This window comes from Maylandia zebra, linkage group LG19 (genome assembly GCF_041146795.1).
Source record: "Maylandia zebra isolate NMK-2024a linkage group LG19, Mzebra_GT3a, whole genome shotgun sequence".
In the NCBI taxonomy this organism is placed as follows: domain Eukaryota; kingdom Metazoa; phylum Chordata; class Actinopteri; order Cichliformes; family Cichlidae; genus Maylandia; species Maylandia zebra.
In genome coordinates this window covers 11,984,622-11,995,528 of record NC_135185.1, presented here as the reverse complement: position 1 = coordinate 11,995,528, position 10,907 = coordinate 11,984,622, and the positions used below count along the sequence as shown (strand labels likewise).

The following is a 10,907-nucleotide window of genomic DNA, read 5'->3' as shown; positions in this document are numbered from 1 at the left end:
CCAGCTTTAATGATCATGTGACTGTTGATGGAAGCAGCAGGATGTGATGTGGAGTGTGCAGAGCTATAGACTCTGCTCAGGTTCAGACAACTGTAATAAAGCCGCACAGAGAGCACTACAACGTGCAAATGGAGAATTACACAGAGCTGCAAAAGCAAGAGTTTACTCCAGGTAAATAAATCTAGATAATCTTCAGTGGCCAAGTCAGCCATCTGATCTCAGCCCAATAGAGCAGCCTTTTCTCATTACTGAAGATAAAACTGAAGGCACAGACCCACAAACCAAGCAGCAACTGAAGGTGACTGCAGTGACAGCCTGGCCGAGCATCTCAAGTGATGAAACGAAGCACCCGATGATATTCATGGGCTCTAGTCTTTCAGCAGTCATTGATTTTTCATCCAAATATTAAAAACAAGAAAAATTATTAAGTTAATTTGTCCAGCTGCTATTAAACCTCTGAAAATGGGGAACTATGTTTTTAAAAATGGTTAAAGTCACTCCAGTCACATCTTGACTGTTTGACATAAAATCCATGGTGGTGGTGTGCAGAGGCAAAATTGCAAAGCCTGTTATTGACCAAACACACTTAAGTGTGTGTCTGATAAACACTTTGGTACAAAGTAATACTGAAACATGATAACGTACTTATAAGTTGTGTTTGGTGTTATTTAGGGTGTTTCTTTTTTAGCATTTAATCAAAAAGAAGGAAAAAAGTTAGGAAACGTTTCCCTATATTCAAATGATCCAGTGTGGAAACTGTCAAAGTGGCTTTGCAGTGCTTACACATTACTTCTGAAAATGCAAATTTTGCAAAGAATTAAAAGGTTGTAGTAAAATGTTAAACTCTATCTTTAGCTTGTCCTATTAACAGTTTTGAGGAATTGTGAAGTTTGCAATTGTTTTCTACTATTTGTGATTAATTTCTCTGACGGATTAAAGGACTGGGTTCAGGCAGAGAGAAAATATTTGATTTAGGAGAGACATGTGGAAATTAGTTTGACTCTATTAAAAGTTAATAAAGAGAAAACAGGAGCCTTTACGAATTTTATGCCCAAAGTAATGGAAACTCTAGGTCCTCCTGCCATTTTTGCTAAGTCTTCTATTGGAAACCTCGGAGTATGTTTTAACTCTGCCTTCACGTTGGATGCTGCCATTAAATTTCTGCTTTGCTCTTGTTTTTGCCACTAAGCAATCTTACCAAGTTATGCTCCATTGTTTTTACACTGTGAACTGTAAGTTGTTGCTCGTGCCTTTATTTAATCAAATCTGTACCCACATCAAATGATTTTATTTTTGGCTTACTAACATGGAAGCTTGCCTGTAAGGGTTTCTTCACTTGTTTCGAGGAACCCAGTGATAAAATGGTTTAACATCTTCCCTCTACACCAATTTAAAGTGGCAGTTTAAAGAGAAACAAAAAAGTAATCCATGGCAATGTAACTATGATTTAATGGCACTTTTCAAGTGTGACCCAGGCTGATAAAAGTTACTTATTTCCTGTAATTTGATTACATAGGCTTGATAACTAAGCGGGACGGTCTTGGACAAAAATAGATTAATTTAAAAAAAATCAAAGCAAAGATCAGATTGCATCGTGGCTTTAAAACTACAAATATTTAAATCCAAATTGAAGTAAAATTCAGAGTTTATTGTAATAATGGGAGGTTCCTCCGACAGGGGGCGGTAGAGTTCAGTAATCCGAGGCTGCCTGTTTTAGTTCTGGTTCTCTGCACCAATAGGAAGCTGCTGGGTTCAAAGTTGAAGGGTTAAATCCAATATGGCGGCTAACAAGCGGGTGTTGTATGTGGGTACGTTATGGCCGTTTTTGTTAAATTTTCGCTGTTTGAGTGTATGTAGCTTACGAGTTTACGACTGTATTATAAATCTGTATCGTAACAGTAATTCTGCGCATGTCAGGAACACGACAAAGACGCGCGAAAGCGAAGTTTAGCCCGAAAAATGAGCTCACGTTTAACCCGGCATGTAAATACTGTCCGTTATTCCAGCTCTCTACACTGTATTTGTTGAAAGTGTTTTTCCCTTTTTTGGAATGCGGATCTTAAAAATGCGTGTTTACGTCAGGTGGTTTAGCAGAAGAGGTGGATGAGAAGGTGCTCCATGCTGCCTTTATTCCCTTTGGAGACATCATCGACATCCAGATCCCGCTGGACTATGAAACGGGTAAGATCAGGACCGTTTTAACCACGATTAACAATAAACCCTGCAGCAGCACAAGATGAAAGTGTTGGCTTTGTCTTGTGCTTTACATTTTCAGAGAAGCACAGAGGTTTTGCATTCATCGAATTTGAGCTTGCAGAGGTGAGTCCGGCGTATACAGCCTACAGTGTGCTAATATTAGCCTATTAACGGTATTATGTAAATGATACAGCAGTGGAACAAGTATCGTTGGGTCATTCTATGTCAGGTCAGATTTTCCTGAAAAAAAATTCCAGGCAAAAATTTCTTTTTAATAATGATTATGCAAAATGTCAGGTCCCTGCTGTCATTAAAAATCTTACTAAATATACTTAATGGGGATGAAGATAGGCAGCTGTTTGGATATTCCTCCGATATCATTTAAAAAACCTGTTATCTACAAAGCTAGATAACAGTCATGTCCTGGTGCTTTATATGCTGTGAGTTATGATAGAAACAAATAAAACACTGCTACTTTTTTTTCCCTCCTGGGTCCTTGTGCTTGTATGATCAGTTTTTTTAAGGGTCAAACATACTTGTCCCTCCAGTTCTTCCACTTCTTTGTACATTCTCTCACATCCACTCTGATAGTTTCAGCCATCATCCTCCAGGAATTTGCTTGACGGCGGCAGGCCACTCACAGTAGCTGTGGGCTGCATCGACCCCACATGTAGTTAGATTTTGTGGGAGCTGGACATCATGTTATGCTGTAGGTTAGGATGTAGGGTTTCAAAGGGGTTTGCAGTTATAATATTTCTCACTGAAGCATAAATCCCCAGTAAGGCACATAGTATCTTTAAGGCCAGGGTTCACATTAGGTGAATGGTTTTACACATATTACAAAAACACCTTTTCATTCATCTCGAGTGTGTAATTCCACAGGTATGACACTACCTACCAAATCCAAGTCATCGCTTTTAGGAAGAGGAAGTTTGTGTTCATATTATATCAAAAAAGTTTGATGTTCTCTCTCGTTTTTGAAATATCCATCTTTTTTTGTTGTTGTTGTTTTAATTTGATGAACTGAGGTAAAATGACCCAATCACAGATTATTTTATGCACATGATGATCTTGCTCTGTATACTTTTATTTAAATTAAAAATGACAATGTATTAAATCTTAATATGATCTTCCACTTCCTTGTTGAAGTAGTTTTGTTTGTTCTCTGGCGTGGCATCATCAGTTAGTATTAACTTGGGTATTCGTCATTAATTAGCGTTCATCTGCATCTTGCCATTTTAAGAGCTGGGAATTTACCAAAGTGAGTCATTTGAATGGTTATTGGTGACTTCAGGAGAAACATATTTCTGTCCTCATAACCTATTTACGGCTTCTTTCTCATCTTCTGCAGGATGCTGCAGCAGCTATTGATAACATGGTAAGTTTCTCATATAACTGCTAGACCAGAGACGTTATTCCCATTGAATAGCCAAAAAACAGCATCAAAAGAACCCTTTTACCTATCCGGGGTGTACCCCGCCTCCCGCCCTATGACAACGGGGATAGTCCCCAACCCCACCACGACCCTAAATATTAGAAAGTCGTGGCACATGATTGAAAACACAGCAGTCACCTGATCATTTGTTTTCATTAAGTGTCATAAAGGACAGTCTAGTGTATCATCTGCTAAATTAGGTATTAAAGGAAGCACTGAAGCAGGTTTCCTTAGTAGTCTGAGATCTGGAGCAGCTCTTAGTATGGTTGTTATGCAGACACTCACAGATAACGTCACTCTGTTAAAAACCTTAATCTGCTTGATTATTGTTAAAATGTTTTTTTTATCCCTCTAGAATGAGTCTGAACTTTTTGGAAGGACTGTCCGCGTCAATATTGCCAAACCCATGAGAATCAAAGAAGGTTCTTCTCGACCAGGTGAATAACAAACATTTCATACATTTTGTTTGTCTCTTTAAAAAAAACAATAGCGGTTCAAACTTTAAGTCTTCCTTTCCTGCAGTGTGGTCGGATGATGACTGGTTGAAAAAGTTTTCTGGGAAGACCGTTGAAGAAGCTGAGGCAGAGGCAGCAGCTGGAGAAACACCCCAAACTACAGCTCAGGAGGTGAGAGGATTTCACTTCTAATCTGTGTCTCTGTGAGGTCTTCCCTTTATAAATCTGTTAAGATGTGAGGCGGTAATTTGTTCTTGCAGGGTGAGCCTCCGGCTAAAAAGGGCAGAGTAAATCCTCAGGTCTACATGGACATAAAGATCGGCAACAAGCCAGCAGGGAGACTGCGCTTCCTGCTCCGGGCTGACATTGTTCCCATGACAGCAGGTGTGTATGTGTATATGCTACAAATCCCAAATTTTTCCTCTTTTTTTGAACTGGTCTCCATGTGTGTAGAAAGAAACCTGTGTTATCTGTTAGAACAACTCTTCTCTTTAATTTTAGAGAACTTCCGCTGCTTGTGCACTCACGAAAAGGGCTTCGGCTACAAGGGCAGCAGCTTCCACCGCATCATCCCTCAGTTTATGTGCCAAGGAGGCGACTTCACCAACCACAACGGCACCGGCGGGAAGTCCATCTATGGCCGGAAGTTTGATGATGAAAACTTTGTCCTTAAACACACAGCTCCAGGTGAGCAGTCGTTTATACTGTTCTGAGAAGGTGCAGTGAAGCATGTCAACAAGGCTCCTGGTTTTTAGCTGATTCAATTCAATTCAATTTCTTTATTGTCCCACAAGGGGAAATTAGTTTAGCAGCAGGATATAAATAAACAGAACAATACTATAAAATAATAATGACAATAATAGTGATAGAAAGTCCAAGGACAGTTATTTGCCATTGAGGAGAGAAGATGCAGTGGGGATAAAAGAGACCTGGAGTCCTTTAGTCCTCCTCGGAGGTACTCTAAAACGACGGCCGGAAAGCAACAACTCAAACTCACTGTGAAGTGGTTGGTTCAAACAATTAATAATAGAATGAGCCTTTCTAAGCACATTTCTATTGTAAATGGCCAAAAGTCCATCTTGCCAGCGCCCTGAAATTTTGCTAGCAGTTTTTACCAGAAGTCCCAACCGATTCTTATTCTTCACCGTCAGGTTACCAAACCAGGCAGCGATACAAAAAGACATCACAGATTTGATAAAACTTCTATAAAACAAAGACAACATCTCGGATGAGACATTAAAAGATCTCATTTTCCTTAAAAAGAACAGTCTTTGTTGAACTTTTTTAGTAGTGGCATCAGCATGAGATTCAAAACACAGTTTATGGTCAAGTACCACACCTAGATATTTATAACTCTCAACGATCCCAATAACGGCAGTTTTAATGATAGTGGGTGATGAGCTATAAGAGGACTTCCTAAAATCAATAATCATGTCTTTAGTTTTTGACATATTAAGTGACAGGAAGGACTCATCACACCAATTCACAAAATCATCTACAACCTGTCCATGGCCTGACTCGTCCCCCACTAGAAGACTGACGATCACTGTGTCGTCAGCAAACTTCAGGATATGTCTGTTCGTGAAATTGCTGCGACACTCATTCGTGTACAGAATGACCAGAAGGGGAGAGAGGCAGCAACCCTGGGGTGATCCAGTAGAGGAGGAGAGCACATCAGAAAAGACATGATTTACCCTCACGCATTGTGACCTATTAGTCAGAAAGTCTGTCACCCAGCCGACCAGACTAGTGTCAAGCTTGAAATGATTGTAAAGCCTGTCAGCAAGTAAGAGGGGTTGAATTGTATTAAATGCTGATGAAAAGTCAGCAAATAATAATCTTGCATGGGTGTGAGGGGCCTCAAGATGCTTATACAAGAGATGCAGGAGTGTGACAACAGCATCCTCCACACCTCTTCCTGCTCTATAGGCGAACTGGAAGGGGTCAAGATGGTGTTCAACCTGCATTAAAATCTCCCTCTTAATTATCTTCTCAAATGTCTTCATCACTAAAGAAGTCAGAGCCACAGGCCTAAAATCATTCAGTGCCTTAGGAGAACTGCCCTTAGCAACAGGAACAATGATCGCATGTTTCCAAATCTTAGGTACCGTCTGTAGCTCTAAAGAAAGTGAGAAGATATAGTGAAAAATCCCACTCAGCTGATCAGCACAAGTTCTCAGTACCTGTCCACAGATGTTGTCAGGTCCAGGACTCTTGCTTTTAGTGTGTCTAAAAAGATTATCTACCCCCCTCTCATCAATACAAATTGATGGGGGAGTGATAGTCTTTTCCCTCAGTGTGCTGGTCTGCCTAGAACAGTCAAAGTTCTCAAAACGAAGGTAAAAACTGTTAAGACTGTCTGCCAGATGTTTGTCAGAGGTAAACCCCTCTAAGGTAATATTACTTTTACCTTTCGTGTGTAGCCCTGCCATTGTTTTCATACCAAGCCAAGCTCTTTTGAGGTTGTTACTGCTGAGTTCTGCCTCAATCTTATTTCTATACCTCATCTTGGCAATCTTTATTGCAGCCCTCACCTCCTTCCTTAATATTCTCATAGTGGGAACGTCTCCCTCGTTGAAAGCAATTTTCCTTTTAAGAATCAGATCCTTAATATCTTTAGAGAGCCACGGTTTGTTATTAGGGAAAGTCTTAAATTCTCTGACTGGAACCACAGAGTCTTTGCAAAAAGAGATGTAGCTACACACCACATCGGTGAGTTCATCCAAATCAGAAGTGCTCTCTTGAAACAAGGACCAGTCAGTGCAATCAAAACACCCCTGAAGGGCAACACAACTGTCTTTTGTTCAGACATTAGTCCGCTTCACACAGGCCTTCTCCCTCCTAATCACAGATCTGTAAGCAGGGAGGAGATGAATAACATTGTGATCCGAAGAACCTAGCGCAGGTCCGGCCACAGACTTATATGCCCCCTTAATTGGTCCATAACACAAATCCAGCGTTTTGTTATTCCTTGTAGGACAAGTGACATATTGAAAGAAATTGTTCAGTGATTTCTTAAGATTACAATTGTTAAAATCACCAAGAATAAAATTAGGAGCATCCGGTGAGAGTCTCCAGATTTGTTAACACTGGAAAAATGGGTCTTTCAGTGTGAATCATTTCTTTTGTGATTTACGTCAGAAGCGCAACAAAAGACAAAGGTGTGTTGGCTCGTACTTCCTGTTCCTACGACCAGATTGGACACGCCAGCATTTTTGTTTCAAACCTGTGATTGCTAAAGCGTTGAAAAGCAACGTGGCATGACTGAAGAGCTGTTGCTGACATTTGGAATTCTTTGCATATGTAGCTGAAAACTCGTAAATCAAGTGAGGAAACAAATAACTCGCTGACAGACTTGTGTCAAGAATTCAGTCACAGGTTAGCGAGTGTAACAGATCAGTCCATCCTCCAATCGCATTCACACGAGTCAAACAAGTGGGATTTTTCATGACAAACTTACTTTTCTCACCACTTTTCTCATACCATCGTAACTAAGAGCTGCTATAATAATCTTTTTATCTGACTTTTAATTAACACTTATTTAAACTAACACTACTGTCAATTACTATTTAACATAAATGGCACTAAGTGTAATTCTGGCACTTCAGGATTATTAGCCTGAAAACTACAGTAATGCCTTAACGAAGAATGAACCTTACTGGTGGATTTTTTGAACTTTACTGACGCAAAGGCTTTTTTAAAATTAGCGTTATAGATGAAATTGAGTTCTTTTTAAAGTAGTTTGCAGGCTACATGATTAACTATGTAGGCACAACCCACTCAACAAACTGACTAAAGGAAAGTAAATACTGGAATAGCTCACAGTTTGCAGTAACAAATCCTACATGGAAGACTCATCTCAGTGACAAACTCGATCTGTGATCACTTGAAACCTGGCAGGTGTGTTACTGTAATATTCGTAGTGCCACTTCTAATCTATAACTTTTTGTTACCTGCTGAGAGGCTAAAAATGTAACTTCAAGAGTCTTATATTTTTATTAGCGTGTTAACGTGTGCATTCCCTGTCATAACACAAAGAATGTTACCCAGCTATCATGGTGCTCTAGGTTTTTGTTTGGGTTATCAGCACTGCTATATGTAGGCAGGTTCTGCACAGAAGGCATGATTTTAGACTCATGACATAGAGATGACTGATAAATCATAATTTCTTCATCATTGTTATATGAACGTGCAGAACGAACATTGCAAAATCCACAGTGAATAAGAAAAGCTATTTTATTTACTCGTGGCATGTATTTACCCTCAGATTTTTGACCTCAGTAAAAGCATGTTTGAATTCTTTTACTTTTGTTGATTGAGTGGATCGAGGCTATTCAGCGTTTGGTGCTTATGCGAGCAGACTGGACCTGATAAAGAAGAACAATAGGCCTGTATAGCTAATACACACGTTTTATCATTGCAATACTGGTAATGTTATCACAGACTTTGTGCAGACATATTGTAACAACATATTTTCCACATTCAGTTGAATGTGGTGGGTGGCATGGTGGTTAGCACTGTTGCCGCACAGCAAGAAGGTCCTGAGTTCAATTCCACCATCAGGCCGGGGGCTTTCTGTGTGGAGTTTGTATGTTCTCCCCGTGTTTGCGTGGGTTCTCTCTGGGTACTCAGGCTTCCTCCCACCAAAGACATGCACTTATTGGGGATAGGTTAATTGATTAATTTAAATTGCCCAAAGGTGTGAATGTGAGTGCGAATGGTTGTCTGTCCCTGTGTGTTAGCCCTGCGACAGCTGGGATAGGCTCCCGTGACCCTGAAAAAGGACAAGCGGAAGCGAATGGATGGAAAGAGTTGAAGCTAGTTTTATTGAAATGCTGCCAATTCACTAAAGCAGATCGTTTATGGTCTACGGTATTTGATCTAAACCCCCAAAATCTGATGATCCCCTATGTGCAGCACCTGATGAAAGTGGAAAGGAATAACTACTTTTTAATAGGAAGCAACCTCGAGCAGAACTAGACTCAGGCAGGGCTGACTGACTAACTGTTGTCTCCTATGCACACAGGGCAACTCTCCATGGCGAACTCTGGGTCAAACACAAACGGCTCTCAGTTCTTCCTCACCACTGACAAAACGGACTGGTTGGATGGCAAACATGTGGTGTTTGGAGAGCTGGTGGAGGGGATGGATGTACTCAGGGCAATGGAGGTAAGGGTCAAAGCTGCAGTAGGAGTTTTCTTTATAATGGTGTTGGCTGTTTCACTTTGTAAAGGTTTTTGTTAAGAAAAAACTGTTCTTTTTCAATATACACCAGTATTTGTGCTCCATAAACCTGGGAATGCACCGGATGGGTGCACAGACCTCTCCAGCACAGTTTTGTTTCGCCTTTTCACGCCTTCATTTTGCATCTGGAGCGTTTCAGTGGTGGACCTTCTGTTTAGAAAATTCTCAGGAACAGCCCAGGTTGTGCAGCTTGGAGACAAAGTTAAGGAAGCGATGCTGAGATGTTTTGGACATGTGCAGAAGAGAGATGGTGGAGAGCAAAGGATGTTGAATATGGGGGTAGAATGTTCAGTATACTAGTATAAAAGCTCTCACAACATTCAGAACAGAATCGGACAACAACGCTTTCAAACGCGTGGCTCCCTGTTTCTGGAATGATCTGCAGAGACAGCTTGGACTACTGTGGCCCTGTAGATGTCACTTTTAAATCGTGGCTCAAGAGTTGGGAGTTCGCCTTGTAATCGGAAGGTTGCCGGTTCAAGTCCCGGCTTGGACACTCTCGGTCGTTGTGTCCTTGGGCAAGACACTTCACCCGTTGCTTACTGGTGGTGGTCAGAGGGCCCGGTGGCACCAGTGTCCGGCAGTCTCGCCTCTGTCAGTGCGCCCCAGGGTGGCTGTGGCTACAATGTAGCTGCCATCACCAGTGTGTGAATGGCTGGATGACTGAATGTGTGAAGCACTTTGGGGTCCTTAGGGACTAGTAAAGCGCTATACAAATACAGGCCATTTACCATTTAAAGGACTGACAGTGAACGATCGTGTCATGTCAGATAACTTGTTGTTGTTTTCTCTCTGCAGGCTCAGGGAACCAAAGACGGAAAGCCGAAGCAGAAAGTGATCATCTCGGACTGTGGAGAGTATGTGTGAATAAAAAGCACTGTGTGTGTGTGTGTGCGTGTGTGTGTGTGTAAGCGGCACATGTCTGAGAGCAAGATGACCTTTTGCTGTTTTGTACTTTGAAACCAGATCTTCTGCCATGTAAATATTTCAATAAACTCATTTTATAATGAAACATGTTTCTTTGATTGTCTTATCTGCTTACCTATTCAAAGCTCCACAGTGAAGGCCATTTTTTGCACATATTTACTGTTGTATGGTTTTGCAAGGTTACAGGGACCTAATATGCTTCGTAATTTTATTCTTGCATGATTCAAATAATCCCAATTAATCTTAACCTGGGTTTTAGTGCAACTCACTTAAAGACCATCCTCCCTTTAAAGCTCGCTTCCTCCGTTTGGCTGCCCCTCACAAAAGTAGAGAGGGGCCGGTTCCAATCCAGGAATATCTAATGTGAACTGCAAAATATAAAGCAAAGAGTAATATGCAAATTAGGCATAATATACTTAAATAAATCTAACTCTAATGTAAAGACATTTAGAACAAGAATGAAAGTAGACGTTTGGCGTTACAGAAAATTTTAATGTTGAAATGACTTTTGTTCGGGAAACGTTATTTAGCGAATATGCAGATAAAAAAAACTGCAAATTAGCACAAACGTGCAGCAGACAGTGTAAATAGACATATGCATTCTTTCAGTTTACCTTAACTTGTGCCTGTTGCCTGTCTCTGCTTAAGCT

At 40.7% G+C, this 10,907-nt stretch overlaps 1 protein-coding gene across 2 annotated transcripts; it reads left to right on the top strand.

The window, feature by feature from the left end:
• The first annotated feature begins 1,721 nt into the window (after nt 1-1,721).
• ppie (peptidylprolyl isomerase E (cyclophilin E)) lies at nt 1,722-10,342 on the top strand. Of its 2 annotated transcripts, none has more exons than XM_004566552.2 (10): nt 1,722-1,808; nt 2,083-2,181; nt 2,276-2,319; nt 3,548-3,574; nt 3,987-4,068; nt 4,154-4,257; nt 4,347-4,470; nt 4,588-4,773; nt 9,113-9,255; nt 10,129-10,342. In XM_004566552.2, exons 1-10 carry the CDS (start codon nt 1,778-1,780, stop codon nt 10,195-10,197), a joined length of 909 nt encoding a protein of 302 aa, XP_004566609.1. In that variant the 5' UTR covers nt 1,722-1,777; the 3' UTR covers nt 10,198-10,342. The 2 variants fall into 2 exon arrangements, with proteins under 2 accessions (XP_004566609.1, XP_076733478.1); XM_076877363.1 differs by lacking the exon at nt 1,722-1,808 and adding an exon at nt 1,840-1,983.
• Nucleotides 10,343-10,907: the final 565 nt, after the last annotated feature.